The sequence below is a fragment of the Dermacentor albipictus genome, chromosome 1, assembly GCF_038994185.2.
Source record: "Dermacentor albipictus isolate Rhodes 1998 colony chromosome 1, USDA_Dalb.pri_finalv2, whole genome shotgun sequence".
NCBI classification, from domain to species: domain Eukaryota; kingdom Metazoa; phylum Arthropoda; class Arachnida; order Ixodida; family Ixodidae; genus Dermacentor; species Dermacentor albipictus.
Genome location: NC_091821.1, coordinates 472,083,901 through 472,106,052, shown reverse-complemented (window position 1 = coordinate 472,106,052; position 22,152 = coordinate 472,083,901). Strand labels below are relative to the sequence as shown.

The window sequence follows — 22,152 nt, the reverse complement described above, 5'->3', positions numbered from 1 at the left end:
TGTTGAGATAAATGAGGTCACTGGCACTTTGTTATACATGAGTATGGTAACTCAGGCCTCTTCAATTACTTTGATCAGGCTCAAAAATTAGGCTTGCCGACTAAAGGTGGCAGGGCCACCATTAGTCGGCAATGCATGGCTTGCATGCGGCAATGCATGCAAGGCAATGCATGCAAGGCTTCGCATGGCGGTCTGTGCTAGGAGATGACAGGGAGGACGTGTGCACGACACCAGGTTTTACACACACGAGTGCACTGTTACAAACATGTAATATATGTCAGTCAATCAATGTATAGATGGGGCACTTTACAAGAAAGCTCATCCAGAAGGGCAAGGAGAAAATGTGCACATTCACTGCACTGCTCTCCATAAGGTAAGAAAAGGTTGTTCAATAGATGGCAAAGTGAAGGACTGCATTTGTACCACTCTCATTTCACAAAATGTCCCAACCAAACAGGGTGGACACGTGAGTAGGCTCTTGTGTCCATTACTCTGTTCCCACAGCATGAACTGGAGCACATCAAACACCAGGGTTTGAACAAGCACAAGTGACAGATTGCTGGCAGCATTTAAACCTGTGACAGATCATTTGCTGCTGCACTGTTCAGCTGTGAAATGAGATGCAAATGATGGCATCGGAACAAAACAATAATAATTTACTGTTCTTGGTGTTTTTGTTTCAGGTATGGTGCATCAGCTTGCGCGATTTTTGCTGCTTTACACAACTTTTTCTCTGTCATTTCTGCATGTGAAAAATAAGAGAATCCACATGCCTTGCCATCTTCAAGAGACTCCCGGAGTTTCTGGGTGAGTGACTCGTTTTCAGACTGCAGTCGCCGGTTCTGCTCCTTCAGGTCACACAGCAGCTGTGCCAAGCTCTACAACAAAAGGAGAGGTCAAAAAGATTGCTTTGGCCGGGTACATTAAGGTAAATCAGGGGCCGCACTTTGAAAAAATTCTTTTTTATTCTATTAATTTCTCATCTTCCGCTGCCGTGAATGGTGAATCCCAGTGAAAACAGTAGTGCAGCACCCTGCAAGCCATCGATGAAGGAGAACAAAAAAAAAAAGTTCCATGCAATCTTCTACACGCAGGAGTTGGCTACAGCAAATGGAGCAGTACTAATAAAGGTGAAGTGCCCTTGGAAAGCCTGCCTTAAACTCACAGTTCCTCGTGTTTTTTGATGCATTCAAGTACAAAACACTTCTCACGAAGACTAGAAGAAATGCAGAACAGTATCGCCCTACCCAGTCAAGAACAATATGCTTGCCTTAAAGCAGCACCGAATACCATATTTTTCATTGAGAAAACCAACATCTCTTTCGAATATGCTGGGCATGGATAAATGCACGTGTCCAATGTGTATGCCATGCACGTCAAGCATTTGCATCTATACTCGGCGATGACCTGAGCATTCAGTGCAAGCTACTGCGACAAAAGCCATTGTGTATCGGCTCGCTGTGCCTCCATGCTTCGAAACATAATTTCCAAACGATGTCAACATTTCCACTTATATGCTTATTTAACAGGGATAGGCGGGCTAGGTGGTGGTCGATATTGGAATGCATCATGTAACCGCACAAACAACAAAGGACAAAGAAGGAAACACACAGGACAGGCGCAGAACCCGCGCCTGTCCTGTGTGTTTCCTTCTTTGTTCTTTGTTGTTGGCGCGGTTACATGATGCATTCCAACACTTATATGAAAAGCTGCCTAATCAAAGCAAACTGTTCTAAGTGCCCACAGTTTTAATTCCTCCTCTTTCAACCTGCTGAAGCAGGTTTTTCCCCCCCCTCAAACAACTGTGGTTCCCCACCATTAATGGCAAAGAGTGTAGCAAATGCGGCCAGCTTTATCGGTCCTTTAGGAACCACCCTGTCTGCACCAAAAGCATTTGTTAAACTTTTCACAACGGACAGAGAGCAAGAAGGAAGGAAGGAAATCAACTTTATTCAAGGTCCTGCAGGCCATGAGAGCTTTGGGGAGCGAGTTCTTCGCTCCGGATTGCTTCTTCTAACTTCCGCTTGTACGGTTCGGAGTTTATGTGAGCTCGCGAGCACGGCCAGAGTAAATGATAGACGTTAAGGGATGTATTGCAATTGGTGCAATAAGACTTGTCGTAGAGCTCAGGCATGTAATGGTGTAGTCTGCTTCGCGTGGGGTATGTGTCTGTTTGTAGCATTTCGAGTGTAACTGCTTGAGCTCGAGTGAGCGTGCGGTGTGGCAGGCTATACTCTCTACGTTGTAGGTAGTAGTGTTTAGTGATTCCATTGTATGTAAAGGGGCATCCTTGTTCTCCGAGTGGTCGGGTGAAGCCGCGCAGTCTGTAAGAACAACGCCACTGTTCTCATATTGCTTAGATGCAAGCATCGAATGTGCGCATAACATGCTGGTATGGAGGCGACGACTCTTGCCAGCAGTGAAGCAATTAAGCAGGTGCACCTGTTGAAGACTTCAACGAGGAATGGCATAGCAACCATGGGTGAAGCAACAGTGGCACAAACTTCCAAGGCGACTTAATCACAAGAGAGAAAGAGAGAGAGAAATAGCGTGGGAAAAGCAGGGAGGTTAATTGGAAGAGCTTGTAGTTTGCTACCTCGCACTGGGAGAAGGGTAAGGAGAAATGAAAAACAGAAAGAATAGCGGAGAGATAAAGTAAAGAAGGAAAAAAAATAATAGAGGAAGTGGGGATAATCTGTGAGAACTATAGTCTCTCTAATAGGCCACTCAAACGTAAAAAATTCAAGAGTGTCTTGGCCGACTTGTGGTGTTACCACTGTATAGGCTGGCGTTCCAGGACTGTCTCCTCTGAAAGCATCCGGTCAACCAGACGGGCCAGCTCAATCGCTAGTGGCTGCCTGTGTGTACTATATCATGGACAATGGCAAAGGATGTGTACAATAGTTTCCTCGCCACCGCAGTGGTCACAAGGAGCAGTACCTTCACTGCACTGAATAGGATGTTCTAGAAGAAAAAGTGAAGGATGTGCAGTCAACTGTAACATTTACCATGCATGCAAAAGTCATTACATGACAATCGACAACTCCTGGTGTCTTTCAGCATGACAGACAAACCTGCTTAAAGGCCTCAATGCTATAAGGAAGCATTTCTTAACGTGACTTCAGGTTATTCAATTATTCGGTTAATTCGAGACCGACCAAAAGGTCCTGGCCAGTGTCCATGCATTTCTATAGGTCCAATCTTTCGTTATTTCAATCTTTCAATTGGCCTTCGTCAGGTAATGCAAACTTGACCTACCATCATGCACATGCCTGACCCCTATGGTGCCCCAATAATGATCCCTTTAGTGGCAGCATCTGCCTCGACAGAGCTTACGAGGCAGTGAATGCACTGAACACGCATAATCTCCAGTCGAGGATGCCTATTTATGGCATGCCCTAGGAAGATGTTCAAGCCATAACCGTATCGCACAATGTCCAATTACAGTATCTGCACCAATCCTACATTGAGAATTACCACGTCTGACCAGTGAGAGGCGAATTCCAGGAGGACCAACTCCGGGTAGTCCGGTTGGCTGCCGCCATCACCAAGACTCAAGGTCTGGCTGCCACCTGGGGAAAGGAGGTTCCGGTGGGGCTAGTATCCCGGCCCCCCGCCTCCATTGACCCCAGCAAGGACTTTTGTGAAACACGTATTAGATCCTTGCTCATTTTTCTTGTTACAACATCAGGTGCGAATTAGATTTCTACTTCGTTTAGGAGCTTTAATGTCATTTCTATGTTAGTTTTCTACTTTGGACACATGAAAACTGGGTGCACACTTGATTCAGGGGAGCGTTAGAATCAGGCAAATATTTCCAAATAAATCAGCAGTGTGTTTTGGCATTTTTTGTGCATCTTGTTTCATTTGCTCCACTGGATAAGTCAACCAATTTTGTTTGCTCCACCAGGCTCGAACTAATGGAACTCGACTGTACTGGAAAAAGATGGCCTTTATAGTGGCATCACGGAAATGAACAAATTGGCTCGTTTACTTAAAGAATTATCTGAATCAGGCAGTGGTGCATTTTTCATTACATTCTCAAGCTGTCACAAACTTCAAAGCTTCGGTTAGAAAGCTTACAAAACTTTGGTTGATTGGCATCCAGAATTATTCATTTCCTGGCTTTCAGCCTACCTGAACAACCACAACCAATAGGGTTGCAATGTGGGTTTGTTGTAATGAATCTTCAAGGGGTTTACGGTAGCGCGATTAAAAGACGGGACAAAAGAAGAGACACAGGGACACACACAGAGCTTACTTTCAACAATGTTTATTATCAGAAACCCGGTCATACTTATACACTCAGCCAACATGAGCCAGAGCCACGTGAACAGATAAACAATCAGAGCGAAACATTTTTGTAAGTGATATGTAGCTGGTGTTACAGCCCCAGGACAAATAAACCATTGTTGTCATATCATCCAGCCCATTCTAAACTGGTAAAAAGAGGAATTGCGAAAATGTGTTTTACTAATGCACTTACTAAATCATTCACACAACAGGCCATGCGGCTACATGAAGCAGGTTATCCCAATCATGTTCTGGCATCAGTTGCAGAGGGAATACTTAGGCAAGTGCAGCAATCTAGGACTTCTGAACGTGCAGAAGGAAGTAGTAACTGTGAGAAAAAAAGAAGACCAACAGTGATACCTTATATCCACCTGTTGTCGCACAACCTAAAGAAAATTGCCCGCCGAGGTAACACTGATGTGGTTTTTTTCTGCACCTAACAAACTAATAAGCTTGTGCAGGAAAACAAGACCTGAAAAGAAAGTGCTCCTAGCTGCCAAGTTAAACACAGGAAGAAGTTTAGAGATTGTAAGACATCAATTATATATCGTATACCCTTATCATGTGGGAAGTATTACGTCGGACAGTCGGGCAGATGCATTAACGATAGACTGCGTGAACACAAAAATAAAGTCGGCAAAGTTGTATCAGATGGGTCTCTCCCTTCATTGTAAGCAACATAAGTGCTCCCCTCTCTTCGAAACAACAACCATTATTGGTAGAAATAAGTGCGAACTCACTAGACTCATAATAGACGCCAAGCAGATTGATGCCCTAGGGGATTCATGTACCAGCAAACAGTCATTGGCTCTCTCTGAAAACGGCTTAAATTTTTGCGCATGGCTTAACATATCACTTAAAAAAATGTTTCGCTCTGATTGTTTATCTGTTCACGTGGCTGTGGCTCATGTTGGCTGAGTGTATGAGTACGACCTGGTTTTCGATAATAAACATTGTTGGAAGTTAGCGCTGTGTGTGTTCATTTGTGTCTTCTTTTGTCCTGTCTTTTAATTGCACTACCATACACCCCTTGAAGGCACAACCAATACGTTCAGGTGGGAGAACAACAATCTGGCTGCCTCCCAGTAACTTTTTGCATTACAGAGGGGGGCTTACTCAGCCCCCTGCTTTTTTTGCTATATACAACTGATATTGTCAATGCGGTGTAAATTCATCTATATTTGCTGATGATTGTGTTTCGTTTAAAGAAGCTACCTGCATTAGTGACCAATGTGATCTTAATTGTAACTTAGGCAATGTGTTAAAATGGTGAGAGCAATGGGGAATGCTCATGAATGCAACTAAATGTGTCTCCATAATGTGCAAACAAGTCAGACTACTCTTACAATTTGACTGCAGCACCTTTACTGAAAGTAGCCTGCTATAAATATTTAGGTCTAACATTAATGAGTGTCTTATCACGAAACTCGCAAATAAATAACATCTTCTCTGCCGCTTTCCAGAAACTATGCCTTCTATGCCACAAACTCAAGACTGTCCTGCCTAGTGTTAAGTTACTCTCTTACTTTTCCATAATTAGGCTAAAATGTGAGTACGCTTCTCTAGTTTGAGACCCTCACACAAAAATTAACATTAAGAACCTAGGAAGAATTCAAAGAAAAGCATTAGGATTCATTTACAATAAATTTAAAGCTACTGACTCCCCCATTGCGTTACTAACCCCAAACGGCATAGAACTATTACAAATTCGAAGAAAGAAAAGTTGACTAGAGTTTATTTCAAACTTAATTAATCATGGACTAGCCTTAGATGCTGCAACATATGTAACTTCCTTGATAAGCAAACCCACTAAAAACCACTACCCTCATTCTCTAACACCAAATTACACAAGGTCTGACACTTTTCAGTACTACAAACAATAACTGACTGGAATAAACTAACTGAAGCACTTCTGAATCACCTATGACCTGTATACCATTTGTGTATAGAATGTTGTTATTTGGTGTATTCATTAGAGTTGTATTACAACCAAATTGTTAAAATTTTTTCTTTATCGTCTACCTGCATGACCAAAGAATTTGCATGAAAAACGTTACAAACTTGCTTCATCCTTTCCTTATGTGTAAATAATCTTGTGTATTCTGCTCACCCTGCTTGGACTTCTTGTCTGCAGTATTTTTAAAATAAAATAAACAATAAAATAAACTAAAGGCCAAGGCAGTTCCACAGTTGCTAAGTGTTTAAGATCGTGGCCAGCTAGACCAGCAATAAACCGTGTTTGCATTCAGGCAGTCCAGTGTTGTGTCTATTCTTGCTTCATGAGTGCAGCCAGCTTAGGGCTGTGTGTAGACACTTCAGCTACATGCACTAAAACTCACCTTCTCAGTCTGGCCCTTGAGGTTCTTGCCATCGTACACACTTGCTACCGTTGGACCCTACAAGAAAAGTTCAAGCACACACCTATCATACATATTGCCATTTTTTTAGAGCTCAGTGGTTTTCAGCCTGCAGACCCTTATATGTCCCATCTTTCCATTCATGATATTTAAAAAATGTCATATGAGTTACCAGGGAGCATGTACAGTGATTATATAAGTATACACAGGCCTGTTTCGTGTTTAAGATTTATTTAGCAAACTACACAACAAGTAGTCAAACACACAATGTAGAGACATAACAGTAAATTCTTGATCGCAGACAGACAGACAGACAGTGAACTTTATTTGATCCTGAAGAGCTTCCGCCTAAAAATTTATTTTGAAACTTGCAATGAACCAGTCTAGATATGAGTGAAGGCACGTCATCGCCATGTCACTCAATGTGCAAAGCTGCTTTTACACAAACTAAGTGCAGGAACAGTCAAACCTACATTTAACTTCGATTTCTTTCCGTCTTCACTGGACTGTCTTCCGACGGGGAAAAAAAAAGAAAACAGGGGATGGCTTACAGTTCATGGCTGGGTGCACAGTGCACTCTGCACACATAACGAGGGCACAAAGCCTTCTTTTTTTTTTTTCTGCAGCTTTTGCACTCTGTCAGATTCTGAGGGTGGTTGTATGCTCCAATGTGCTTGCACACAGGGACAGAAACGAGCTCTGGAAAGAGACAAGGGGCACACTAACCCACGCTTGGAGGCGCCTGCGTAGTTCGCCGTGACGCTCACGGAGCTGGTCAGCCATGAGCTTGAACTGGTCACGCTCGCTCTGGCACTGTTCCAGGTCACGTGTGAGGATGAGAAGGGCCTCCGCTTTGCTCTCCAACCGACATCGCAGCACACCCATCTGCAGCCACCAAGGCATGCAGGTTGTGTTATATCGCACAGAGTGCAACAGCTTCCATTTCATGTTAGTCAAGTCACTGACGGAATACCGTATGGACTCGTGCAAGGGCCACACTTATTTTTCACAATTTTGTCAAGGTGAGCCCTTACACATGACTGGACATTTCGGTCAAAATAGTGTCAATACAGCTGGCGACTACTGCAGACCCCGGATCCCTGCATGTACCACTGCATCAGAGGTCAACGTGCAGCTCTCGCCATCTAGCAGCAGTACAAGGATGTGCACAGTGCATGAAAATTCGCCAATGCGCGTGGGCGGCATCGGGTCACTGTACGTGATTGCTTCTCTGATGAAATTGTTGTTCCCAAATTTCGTGCTGCCAAGTTGGGGGTGTGACCCTTACAAGGATGTGGCCGTTACACGAGTCTATATGGCAGACATTAACGATATGTTACGTTTCGAGTTAGGAGCATTTATCATCGAAAATTTTGGTTCCAAAGCAACAGGACTACGAGAAACATCACTACAAAGGACCTAAACGAGTCAGAGATATCAATAGGAAATATCTTGGCTTCCAAGGAAAGAGGGAGGCACGCAGGAACAGCCGGATTGAGGGACACACATTATGCATAAATAGACTGGTGTGTCTATTGACAGTTGCTACAGAGCAATGGCACCATTGCCTCGGTCGCTGTTACATGAAATAATGAAATCAGGTGCGTCTGTATGTGTTCTTACGGCTCTTCTAGTCATATATCTGTTTCAGCCCAATCAGTACTGTAATCTGGCATTTACTAATAAGCACTAATTCTGCTTACGAGCATACTGACTAAACATGAGTTACTTCAAACAAAATGGGTGGTCCCAGCTAGGAATGTGATCTGACTGCACATGCTGCTCTTTTCATGTGTGAAATGAAGCTATTTTTCATAAAATAGGTGTCGTAAGTTCGAGTTTTTCAGACACTATCCAAACTGAAATGAGACAAGCTGCACTTTCATATGGATACGCACGACTGAAATGACTCAACTCTGCAGGTAGCAGTCATTGAATCACCTGTGCACACTCTCCAATACAAAACATATGCATATACCGATTTGTACCCCTTCACTTTATATTCATACATTCCAGTGATGAAATTCGTCAGATGTTCAGTTAAAGCTACTATGCATCATCATCCTTGCAGGATGTGAAAGTTCATTTACATTTAGAAAAATTTTCGTTGTGATCTGCGAGGCCTTCAGGGTAACCGTATACTTATATCGTATCTCTAACTGTATCTGCAGTCTATTTGGTGATCACAGTTGCCTGCATTCCTTAATATGCACTGAGGTATCAGTCATTGAACCGTACAGACTCACAAGATAACTGTTTCCCACAATAAATTTCACACCTCGGTGTCCGCTTCATGCTTCATGGTCTGGTACTGCTTTATTTACTCGAGATTATTATTACATATATTACACCGCTCGTATAATTCCATTACAATATACACTAAAGTACCTGCTTTGGCTGCCCACTGGCCACGTTGAATTATCCAATGCTAATTGTTAAGTTTTCTTTCTTTCTTAAATTTCGCAGGCTACTCAAATATATACTTTCTTGCTTACAACCTCAACTCCTAGATCCCTGGCAAGCTTCCTCTGAAATGGCTGTAACAATTTTTCAGAAGACTGTATTTCGATGTCCAAACGTTTTTCTGGCAGATAATTTCTCACATCTTGTCCTGCCAGCAGTACCAGAGCGGTATGTAAGTACATACTGTAATCACAAGGAATGATGCACATTCAATTGTGGCTCATTATCACAATCAACTGACAGTTCTGCACATAATTCGACTTAAAAAAGAAAGTCAATGATAGTGTGGTCACACAACCTGTAACCATATGTAGATGTAGAGCCTAGATGTTGGTGGCACATACCCACTCTAGGGGATTGGCCAATAACCAGGTAGTTCAATATATCAATAATCATATGCCAGTTGTTGCCTCAACACATGGCTTGTATCAACGAGGGGGATTGGCCACACTTGATGGATACCAAAACCAAACATACCAATAGGGGTAAAGGTGAACATTCTAAATGAGGCATTGAGAAATTAAATGATAACACAGATTTCGAGAGGACCTATATGTAAACTTAGGAAAAAATAAGATAAACTGTCCCATGGCCGGTACCCTAGCAGTGTAACCATCTGGACGCTTCAATGAACTTGTGCAGAGCAGTAATCACCGACCCATGGCCTAGGCACCAAAGACAAAACATTTGTTGTTGTAGAGAGAGAGAGAGAGAAAGGCAAAGGAAAGACAGGGAGGTTAACCAGAGATTATCTCCGGTTGGCTACCCTGTACTGGGGGAGGGGAAAGGGGAAGCGATAGGTGAGAGGGAGAAAGATTAAAAAAAAAGGAAACTACACACACACGCACGTACACACAAACTGTTTCTGTGGGCACTGTCACGCAGCCCGCAAAAGCGTTCCTACTGTGATGCAGTGCACCGTACAATCCTGAGTCACACAGTGAAGTCACAATCTGTCAGAAAGTCCAGTGTCTTTTAAGTACCGCAGCAGCGCCTTCATAGCCGATCGCGCTGATGTTCGCGTAGGCCAGTGTCCAAGGATCTTGTTTTCTGACAGTGGGCGCTTGTCCAGTTTGTCTAGGGTGGCTGAGAGGACTGCTCTTTGCGGGTTGAAACGAGAGCACTCACAAAGAAGGTGCGCGATTGTTTCATTGCACCCGCAGAAGTCACAAAGTGGGTTGTCGGACATTCCGATAAGAAAGGAGTACGCATTTGAAAATGCTACTCCAAGCCATAGACGAACTAGAAGGGTACAGTCGCGTCGTGGAAGTTCGGGCGGAATACGGAGTTGTAAAGTAGGGTCCAGGGTATGAAGTCGTGCACTTGTGAAATCGGATGAATTCCACTGAGCTAATGTCAGGTCGTTTGCCAGTACGGCAAGTTTTTTCGCTGCGTCGGCTCTCGAAAGAGGAATGGCAACGCACCTGACGCCGTCATGGGCAGATCGGGCAGCTGCGTCTGCTCGATCATTGCCGTGTATGCCACAGTGACTAGGCAACCACTGATATATGATATCGTGTCCTTCGTCAACTATGCGATGGTGTACTCTTCTGATCTCTGCGACGAGCTGTTCATGTGATCCATGGCGCAGTGCTGAGAGTACAGTCTGTAGGGCTGCCTTGGAATCACAGAAGACTGACCATGCATGCGGTGGTTCCTCCTGAATGAAATGGAGAGTCGCACGCAAGGCTACCAGTTCAGCAGCTGTCGTTGATGATACATGCGACATTTTTAGCCGTATTTCGATGGATCTTGTTGGTATCACCACAGCGGCAGCTGAACTTGCAGATGTGACTGAGCCATTGATGTAAACGTGGATGCGGCCGCTGTGCACCTCATGTATAAGTTGTAATGTGGCCTGCTTCAGGGCAAACGACGGCATGTTAGCCTTTTTAGTGATTCCTGGGATGGTGAGGCGTACTTCAGGTCTGTGCAGGCACCATAAAGGTGTGGATGGTCTTGCTGCAGGCATGTAGTTCATTGGCAATGAGGTGCGATTGGCAACAATCATACGACTGATAGCTGCGTGTGGCCTTTCTGCGGGTAGAGCGGCAAGGTGGTGAGAAGGTAGTTGGGCAACGTGGCGAATATGCGCTCTGAGAGCGTCGGTTACCAAGTACGTTGTTATTGGGTGATCTCGAGCTATGACGATCGTTGCCGCTGTAGACGCACACCTCGGAAGGCCGAGACACGTCCTTAGGGCTTGAGCTTGTAGTCCCTGGAGTACACGCACGTTTGTTTTGCAGGTGTTTCCAAGCACAGGGAGGCTGTATCTTGCGAAGCCGAGGAACAAGGCGTTATAAAGCTGCAGCATTGATCGTACCGATGTGCCCCATGACTTTCCTCCGAGAAACTTGAGGATATGTATTATTGTCAGCAACCTCTTCTTTAGGTACGAAACGTGCGGGCTCCATGATAGGTCGCGGTCGATAATTACCCCTAAAAAGCGGTGTTTACGTGCATTTGCAACTGCTTGTCCGTTGACACTTACAGAATAACGCTTCATTGCCTTCCGAGTGAAAGTAACAAGGCAGCATTTCTCTGAAGACAGCTCTAAGTTCTGTTTTCGCAAGTACAGTGATGTTAAGGTAGCTGCCTTTTGTAGCCGTGCTCGTACCTGCAGTCGTGTTACAGCAGACGCCCAAATGCAGATGTCGTCGGCATAGATTGATACTTGAACTGTGTCGGGCAAGCATCTGACTAGGCCAACGAGCACTAGGTTGAATAGCGTCGGGCTCAACACTCCGCCTTGCGCTACTCCACAGAACGTTTGGTGTTGAGTCGTGGCGCCTTCCTCGGTCATCACGAAGAAATGCCTGTCAGTCAAATAACTGCACAGCCACTGAAAAGTGCGGCCACCGATTCCTGCTTTAATCAGAGCCTCTATAATGGCATAATGTGCTACATTGTCATAGGCGCCTTTTATGTCAAGGAATAATGCTGCAGTGAGTCGTTTCATCCGTTTTTGATGTTGAACATACGCGACCAAATCGATGACATTGTCTATGGATGAGCGCCCACGCCGGAAGCCAGCCATAGCATCTGGGTACACGTTGTAACTTTCCAGGTACCATTCCAGGCGCGTCAAAATCATTCGTTCCATTATTTTCCCTATGCAGCTGGCCAGAGCGATGGGGCGGTACGATGACAAGTTTAACGGTGATTTACCAGGTTTGAGAAGTGGAACCAAGCGGCTGCATTTCCATTCACGTGGAACCAAACCGTTGCGCCAAGACTCGTTGTAAAGGTTTAGCAGCATGAGGCGTGCATTCTGCCCAAGATTGGCGAGCGCCGCATAGGTAACGCCGTCCGGCCCAGGTGACGAAGAGCGCCTGCAAGTCGCTAGTGCCGCTTCAAGCTCCTCCACCGAAAACATTACATCCATGCGGGAGTCCCGTGGCACAGGAGTGGCGCATGGTGTAAGGGCGCGTTGAGGCTGCGAGCTGGCAAGTCTTGAGCAAAATTCTTCGGCAACGTCTATTTCGCTGCGACCTTGTTGCAAAGCGAGGGACTTAAAAGGAACACGCTGTTGCGGTGATACACGAAGTCCACGCACAGTTCTCCATATCTGAGATAATCGCTGACGTGGATCCAACGACTCGCAGAAACGTTTCCATCTTTGAGATTGAAGTGCATCAATGCGGCGTTGAATCTTCTTTTGCATCCGCCTTGCCTCTCTGAGATCATGGATGGATTTGGTTCTCCTGTATCTTCTTTCAGCCCGCCGGCGAACTGCTCGTAGTCGCTGCAGTTCGGCTTCAAATTCTTCGTATTTCGGGAAAGGCTGAAAAGCACGCGTAGTATCTTGCATGGCTTTTTGAATTTCGTTTTCCAGACTTGAATGGTTCCCTTGCTGACATACTTCCTCCATGTGCGACCGAAACGCCGACCAGTCAATTCTCCGGAGTGTCGTGGAGGGGCATTTAAATAGTCCCTTGATCTTCAGGTACGTCGGAATGTGGTCGCTTCCACGGGATTCGATGTCTGGAAACCATTGCACGTTTCTTTCAAGACGCCGAGAAACCAGGGTCAAGTCTAGGCAGCTGCTGTATGTAAGCCCGCGTAAATATGTTGGGCTACCATCATTGAGGCAGTGAAGGTCGTGCTGTGTGGCAAAGGATGCTAGTCTCCTTCCCCTGGAGTCCATCTTCAAGCTCCCCCAAAGCGGATGGTGAGCATTAAAATCTCCGGTGAGAATCGTAGGGTGGGGTGTCGCTGATAGCACGTCGTGCAGTCGTTTAGAGTCGAATCCGCGTGAAGGAGCAAGGTAAACAGCAACGAGTGTGAACGTAAACTTGTTCGTTTTCACAATTAAACAAACGTACTGGTTGTCGTCGTGCGGCGGGACTGGGTGCAACACGTATGTCAGATCACATCTAATATATACAATTACCTTGCTTACATCACCACAGGTAGAGGACATGAATGCCTCATAGCCAGAAATGCGTATAACACTCTGCACGTTCGGTTCGCAAATCACAAGTATGGGAAATCGGTTTTCGAAAACGTAGTGTCTGAAATCTGAAATTCTCGATTTGAGACCACGGGCATTCCACTGCAGCAAAGATGCTTTCTTGACTTCCTTGTGGAAGGGCAGCGAGGGGCGGGCCATGGTGCTATGCGATGCTTTCAAGTACTGGAGTCAGCGCGTCCAGCACTTGCAGTGCGCTACGAGCAGCCGGAGTGTCCATGTTTGTCAGTAGTAGACGCATGACATTCGTGAGGGATTTGAGCATAGCAATCATTTGTGAATCCTTGTCTCGCACTTGGTCAACTGAAGTGACATTTGACGTTAAGTGGCGAGTCATGTGCTGTGGCTCTGGCGCGTGGCATGTCTTCGGCAGTGCTGGCCACACCTCGCTTGATGAAGCAGGAATAGCAGGGCCGCTTTTATCGTTGACATTCGTGCTGTTACTGGAGACAGATGGAACAGGAGGTGGCGTTGCCGGACGAGACTTTTCCCTTGAACCGAAAGAGGATGTCGTAGACTTTCGTTTCCGAGAGTGGTGTCGCCTTATCGCTGCAGAAGCATCTCTGTGTGATGATCCGTCTCTGGCCATTTTCCGCAAGATTTTCTGCTCTTTCTTTAGGCGTGGACAGTCTTTTGAGGATGCGACGTGTGGGCCTTGACAATTAGGGCACTTGAGCTCTGTTGCACGGCAGGTGTCCGTGTCGTGTTGTTTGGAACATCGTGGGCATGTCGCTGTATTTCGGCAGACAGCGCTCACATGTCCAATTCTTTGACACCTTCTGCACATAAGTGGTTTGGGTACGAAAGGTCGTACCACATGCCGAAAGTGTCCGACCTTTACATGTGACGGTAGACAGTCACCTTTAAACACGAGCCTTACACAGGTCGACTTGCCGAGGCGCCGAGCTTGTAATAAGGCAACACCATCAGTGGCAGGTTTGATTAAAATAGGCAGGTCGCTGTCGCTAATCGATGTGTCAATATCATAAACGACACCAGCCGTGGTTTCGTTGTCCTGTGGGATGAGGTAGTGGACGTTGATGTTGCCCAGGAGCTTTACTGCCATCAAAGCATTGATTGCGCTTTGGTTATGGACATCAATAGCCAGGACGTTCTTTCGAGTGTTAATTCTGATATCCTTGATTTCTCCTGGGACAAGAGCCTCCAGAGAAACGGAAATCGCTTGCCTATTAAGGCGGTTGAGGTTGTCGGCGGGTGTGTCCGGCACAAAAAGAATAGTGTGCGCAGACGGCCTTCGCTGTGGCATGACGGTAGACTTACTTGACGAAGACCGTCCGCTGATGTTTCTTCTCTTGGCCTTGCGATGTACCACTCTTTCGAAGCCTTCGTCATCTGAGGCGTCATCACTTGAGCAGGAGTACAGCGCAGTGTCCTCGCTGTCAGCTTGACTCGGTGGGCAATTTCTCTTCCTCGGGCCGGTACCTGCCGAAGCAGTCACGTCGCGGCGGCATTCTGCCGACTCCACTTCCATTGCCGTGGCAATGGGAACGGTGTCACCCAGTAAAACACGGGAAAAAGCCGAAAATACTGCAGCGCGAAGGAACAGTGGTCCCTACGAGAATCACTTCGTCTTCCTCTTATTCCTTTGTTGTTGTAAGTGCTATACCCAGATTATGAGCTGGAAATATGAGGAACATTCTGCGGAGGGAGGAGAAGCAGTGGCAAGAAAGGAAGGAATGGTCAACAGTTACTGGTTCATCACAAAAAGAGCAGAGGTTATTTATGGATAAACCAGATCTATGAAGGTAGAAATTTAGGTTGGAAACTCTACAGCGGAAGCTTGATAACATCCCCCCACATTGACTGCTTGTGTTCCACTGAAATTTTAGATGTTAAAAAACATCTGTGGAAAGTATGGATTATTCATTACAATTCAGTAATAAAAAGTGTTTATATCTCCTAGGTATACATTGTGGCCCAAAATACATTTCTTGAAAAGGGACAGAAGAAAGGAAGACAGTGAAGCGCCAAACTACCAACTGTTTAATGACAGCCTGAACAAACGTATAGAAGAAAATACAACTTCCGCTCATGTGCAGGGAGCCAAGGTGTGACAGAACAACATGGTCATGATAACATACTTTGGATGAAGCACATTTCTGCGGAATATAATACGATAGATGATTTGCTGACACAATCAGACCTTTTCTTTTTAATATAAAATGCTTCCAACAACTCCCTTGCAGTTTGGCCCCTACTTTTGCCAAGAATCAATACTTGTTCAAAGCATGGCGTACAACGCTTTATGGTGCGCAGGAAGATGCACCTTGTCACACTTGCCGATGCTATTAGCGTGCTCCCTCACTCTGTTTTAAATGCCATGGTCGAGTCCCTCCTAGAGAAGCTGAAAACTACCGCTGTGAGTGGGAAAACGCACTCGAAGGAAAGGGAATGAGTAAAACCAGAAGTAGTACCTTATGTGCACCGTGTGAGCCATAACCTCAAGAAGGTAGCTACCAGATATGGCATTCCAGTCATCTTTTCGGCTCCCAACAAGTTAGCTCAATTGTGCCCCCGGATCGCACGCGAGGGGCTGCGGGGCTGCCAGAAGCAGCACGCCAAACATTTCAGGGACTGTGTTGAAGGGGTGGGCTACGAGATACCGCTAGATTGCGCCAAGTCATACGTCGGACAAACGGGACGTTGCATTAATGACAGACTGAGGGAGCATGCTAACAGCATAGGCAAGTGTGACAAGGCGCATCTTCCTGCACACTGTAAAGCCTGTCGTTGTACGCCATGCTTTGAACAAGTATTGATTCTTGGCAAAAATAGGGACCAAACTGCAAGGAAGTTGTTGGAAGCGTTTTATATTAAAAAGAAATGGTCTGATTGTGCCAGCGATACATCTATTGTATCATATTCCACAGAAATGTGCTTCATTTCAAAGTATGTTATCATGACCATGTTGTTCTGTCATACCTTGGCTCCCTGCGCATGAGCGGAAGTTGTATTTTCTTCTATACGTTTGCTCAGGCTGTCATTAAACAGTTGGTAGTTTGGTGCTTCACTGTCTTCCTTTTTTTTGTACCTTTTCAAGAAACGTATTTTGCGCCACAAAGTATACCTAGGAAATCTAAGCACCAACTTGCCCAAGAAGAAGTCCTTTTGTGTTTATATCTAGTTCCTGTTATAAAAGAGAAATCAGGAAGAACATTTAAGACCGGATCATTTACTGATGACAATGCAAGCGAGTCAGCTCATTCATTAAAAAAAAATTCCACTATGCCCAGGCACCCAGACAAAGCAGACTTCAGACAAACTGTCTGGGGCAAGAGTCAAAAATATACTCAGCAGGTGTGAGCAATTATGAGAAGTTAAATGTGTACAGTCCGAAAGCATGTGTAACAATTATTACTTTAGATTTCTCTGGACCCAATTTTCTGATGGCCAGAATAATTGCCAGAAACTGCAATAAATATTGGAGCATAATCAGCGAGACGGGGAGCAAACTAAAGACCAGTTAAGATGATTTGAAAAGATGCCAACTCTGGCCTTCTCTAATGTTTGTGTTGCGTCTATACAAACAACCGAGTGAGATGGAAATCGACTACGATGATCTCGAAGGAGACCTTCAATTATGCATGCAGGAAGAAGTTTTGCATTTCTGGAAAAATATCATCGAAAAACAGTTTCACTTCCAACGAATCAGAATTTGGAGAGATCAGGCTTGGTAGACTAACTTGAAGTTTTGATAACAGTGCCTGAACAAAAACAACTTGTGACTGTCAATAACGCCACCAACCTGTCCTGAAATATGAATCCGGAGTAGATGAAAACAGGTTTGCAAATGGGAGAGGGATGCATTGCAATGCTTCAGGAAAGTCAGGACAGTAAGTTGCTTAAATTCGGATTCAAGCAGAATAACTCCAGACAAAGCGCATTGTTAGCCATAAAACTTGGCAGTCCAAGACAAAGACTTAGCGCTTGCCTTTCCAGCAGTATTAAAGGTTTTAGCTTGCATGCTGCACATCCTCAAAAAAGAACACAGCCAAATTTGAGAATGGGGCAGACGTAAAGTTCATAAATCATCAGCAACATAGCCCTAAGCAACCCTGTGTTTTTATTACTGAACTGGTGCAACAATACCATTGCACGTTCTCCTTTACTAGAATTTGCTCCGATTTGCTGCTGCCAGTTTAGCTTACCATCATAGGTTATCCTCAAGTACTTCTAAGATGCAACTTGCGGTATTGGCTCAGTTCGATAATGAAGAGAAATAAAAACAGGGTTTGACAATGGAAACACAAGTAATGAGCATTTCTCGACGTTAAGGGAAAAATACAGTCCATCCAGCGAGGACTCGAGTTCAGACAAATATGATTGTGAAATTTGGTATAACTTATTGATATACCATGATGAGGAGAAAAAAGCAGTGTCATCAGCATAGAGATAAAGTTTCACATCCTGATGAATTAGGGCAGAAGACAACAAAATATTCAACAAGAGTGGTGAATGAACTGATCCCTTTGGTACACATCTCATCTGTCTATATGTACTTGATGTCACCCTATCCTTGAAACAAAATAATTTTCTACCAGAAAGGAACTCTTGTATCCAGGTTACTAAATTGTCTGGAACAGCACAGTATGCTAATATAGAAATTAAAACTCCATGTTCGACACTGTCATTTGGTTTTGCAATATCTAAAGTTACCAATGCTGATAGTCCTGCAAGTCGAATGCGGATTGCTATATGAACGTGAGCTGACCATATAGAACACTGAGGCCTAAATCCTATTTATCTCGACCACAGAGAAGTAAATTCATTAAGCTGGACATAGATTACCTTTTCTACAATTTTGACTAGATTCGATGTAATGGAAATTGGCCGAATGTTGTCTAATACATATCTGATGTTTTGATATTTAAGTAAAAGCACAATTTTTGCAATTTTCCAAAGGTCAGAATCCATGTATATTGTAGTAAACAATTAACTATATTCAAGAACTCTGTAGGGAATGAGTTAAGGCAATAATTTAATCATAGCAATTTTGATGCAGTCTAGTCCAGGAGCCCATTGATGCATTAAGCTGACATCAGATAATTCCGTCAATGCAACTTCTACTAACTCTGATGTCCAACTTTTGAACCTCCCAGGTCTGAGAGACTGCAAAGAAAAGCATACTTCAAGCCATTTTGTGATATCATCTAGTGAATCTGCTGCTTCGGGGGATATAACAGCAGAATGTGACCAAACGGACTGTTGAACAGATTTTTTGCTCCGTAAAAACCTAAAAAGTGCTGATCTTTCTGGTTTTGACAAAAAATTGAAGTAGTACATTTTTTTGCTCATCTTTAACTATTCCCAGTTTTCCTTAAGCACAGCTGCACAGAATTTATAGTCCATTCAGTTTTTCGGTGAATCCAGTTTCGGTTTCACACTGCTTTTCTTATAATCCCATGTGCATGCTTCATTCTACCAAGATGAGCTTGCCGGTGAGCTACCAGAGATAACCGTAAACTCAGTAGGCTGAATAGCAGAATTTAAAAGTAGTAGCACTGACTCAACCTTCCGTTGTTCACCACAAATGGTCAAAGCTGATAATCCTGAATTTATGGCTGATTTATAAGTTTTATCATTAATGAGCCGTCTTTGTCGTACAGAAGGAGCCTGACATGAAATCATAATTTCAAATGCAATGGGTAAGTGATCGCTATACTTGTTCCACTGTCAACGGTGTCCGAAAATGAAAGACATATGAGCAGAAGAGAAAGGTCTAATGCAGATGAGAATCGCCCGCGTAGAAAAGTAATTCGACCTGAATTGTGACATAAAAAATTTTTATCACGCACACAATTCCACAACCTCTTTCTGAAATCTCGGATGAGCTTTTGTTTCTTTCCCTCAAGGCCAGGCAATGAGTCAATGGTGAAGCTACAATTAAATGTTACGCGTACATTAGGGTATCATAATTTCGTGTGGCGCAAGATGTATTTTTACAAATTTTATTTCATTCGATGTGCACCTTTTATGCGGGCTTTCACACACCAACAATCCCGGCTATTCAACACGAATCGAGCTACATGCAAAAATGAAAACTCTTATGTTAGAATGTCGCCCCGTGGCACCATGCACCGGTTTATATATTAATGTGAGAAGGCGCACAGACAGTACCGATCGTTAAATACTCGAAACTCTAGTCAACGAGCACCATGAAGTTGGGGCGCGCGCCCCATCGCGTTTTAAGCTAACAATAATTTGTACGTGTATGAACTTTACGAGTACCTAGTGCGCCGGCGCTTTATTCCCAGAGATTATGCGCTGGTGCCTCTCGTTAATTCCGAGGCAGCAGTACACACAAATGTAACAAGGTAACCATTGATCCACTCTGCAGATGTGATTACACGCAGCTTTCTCGATCTCACGGTACGCTTAACAGACGTGCGCTAGGTAGCATAGGACCGCACGTCCCACACTTAGCTACAAGCTGTGGAATACTCCGTGAGAATCTGTAGCGGAAGCTCAGCTCAAGCGATCGTACTTGCAACGCCAGCTGTGATAGCAGGAGCTGTCGGTACGCGAGGCCGACGCCCAGGAAAAAGCCTGCTCACCTCGCCGACTAGCTTCTGGTAGTCTTGCTCGAGTTTTGCGTACTTGGACGACGACATCTCTCACTGTCTCTTATGTTAAATCTGGCGAACACATAACGGAAACACACTTTCACTCCACACAGCTGTATACGTACTACGAGCGGACAGCCGTAGCGTGTTGCAGCGGCGCGCCCACACACAACGCGACAGCCGGCAACACTGGTTATCCGAAACTTGAAAACGCGCAGGATTTCAAAGGCGCCGCAGTTAAAAAGCATATCATTCATGCATACCTAAAGAATTTCGCTCTAACTTTCAGTTATCGCCACGTGTCTTGTCGAAACCTGCGGGTGCGTTAGCCATTGTTGGATTGATAGTTATGAATAATCAAAGGACATGGAGGAAGAAAGGCAGCCGCGTCGCCATATTGGTCAAGCAGCACTGTGCAATCTTTTGCCTTGTTCTTACAAAGCAAGGCGCGTAAATTTAAAACATCATTTGCGCAGCCGTTAGGGGATAAAAAGAACAAGTCCTTAGGGGATACTTTGACACGAGCAATAAGAAAGGCGCCTTACCTCACAAGCAACACTGTTCTTTGTCGGAACAAAGTTTTTTTCAACAAATTTTGTGCAGCCACTGCTTCTTGCGCAAGCCGTCACGCTTTCCTTGTGGTACCATAAAAACTGCATTACCATATCTTCAGGCTTCTTACTGCAGCTGGTTATGTGCGCTACAACACGGCATGGCGCTAGCACAACACAGCGGGAAACACAGCGTGCGACGTTCGCTGCGCTGAGCCAGCCGAGCCAAGGAGAAGGATCGCGCCAACGAAAAAGAAAAACACAAGCAAAAGGCAAGATCCGCGCGTTTTCAAGTGCAACGGCAGGGAGACCAATCGTCGTGTAGAAAAATAAGCGACGCACAAGGGGCGAGAAGGAGGCGAGGAGGTCGCGCGGCGGCGGCAGAGATCAAAAAGCGGTAGTACTTTCAAATTATCAGTGGATTTTACGTGCAATTAAAACCCCTTGATAATTTGAAAGTAGCGACACTCTGCGCTTTCCTCCTCGATTCTCCTCGTCTTTCCTCCTCGGCTCCCACGGACGGGCCGCAGCATTCTATGGAGGCGCGTTATTTTGGGCCAGTTGCACGGCCCAGTTGTGTTGAAAATTTTGAGAAATGCTGATAACCGCATCGATCATGCTGAAGGCAACGTTTATGAGGAGGTTGGTTTTTTTTTTCTAAAGCCGTATGAATGGGGTATACTAGCTAGCTGATTTAAAATGAGCTTTGAGGCAAGTTCGATACTGCAGACAATTTTTCTGCCACATAATGAGATGCTTTAATTTCTGTGTCTGAACTAGTATTGCTTGTGTGGCACATCCATCTGCATGTGGTTAATTAGGCAAAAGCCTTAGATATCTGTTTCAAGGTCGCGTTGTGAGGTATAGAAAATATCACGCATCACGTAATATACCTCCAAAAAGGCCGGAAGCGAACCAAAGCATGTCCACCTGTGTATAAGAAATGAGTACTGATTATAGCAAGTTAATTAATTATTGATTAGTGATTGTATTAAGATGAATCAAGGTGTATTAAGGAAGGTGTGTTAAGGAGAATTAAGGTGTATTATGAGGTGCATTATAGAGGATTAGAATGGATTAAGGAGGATTAAAGTCGATGAAGTAGGATCAAGGTGGATTAGTATGAAATATGTTGCAGTGCTAAGCATTATTCCCAGCAGAATATTTCTTGCATTACTGCATCATGACCACAATCATGAGTGATTACTCAAGCTTCGTAATCAAAGCAATTGCTGCAATATGATTTCGGCTTTGATTACGGCTCATGTTGAATCAATGGAAAAAGATTCCACACAGAACAAAACCACAGAAAGGTGGTTTTAAAACATTCGCTATTAAAGCGAAGGTTCCCGGCCTCCGCCTAGATGTAGATATCAACAGCAAGTGTATGCGATCATGTGAACACCCCCAGCACATTGCCTGTATCCGTGAGA

General features: G+C 44.6%; 1 protein-coding gene across 2 annotated transcripts in view; it reads right to left on the bottom strand.

The window, feature by feature from the left end:
• LOC135908873 (coiled-coil domain-containing protein 149-like) overlaps positions 1–20,848 on the bottom strand; it is a 53,488-nt gene extending 32,640 nt beyond the window's left edge. The window contains exons 1-4 of one of the 2 annotated variants that reach the window (XM_065440708.1): positions 20,714–20,848; positions 7,377–7,535; positions 6,633–6,689; positions 774–878 (exon numbers count right to left, since the gene is read on the bottom strand). In XM_065440708.1, coding sequence (XP_065296780.1) covers positions 774–878; positions 6,633–6,689; positions 7,377–7,535; positions 20,714–20,833 — 441 coding nt within the window. In that variant the 5' untranslated portion in view covers positions 20,834–20,848. Of the gene's footprint in view, positions 1–773; positions 879–6,632; positions 6,690–7,376; positions 7,536–20,159; positions 20,369–20,713 lie in introns of those variants that run through there. The other variant, XM_065440709.2, reaches the window with a different exon arrangement.
• Between the last annotated feature and the right edge of the window lie 1,304 nt (positions 20,849–22,152).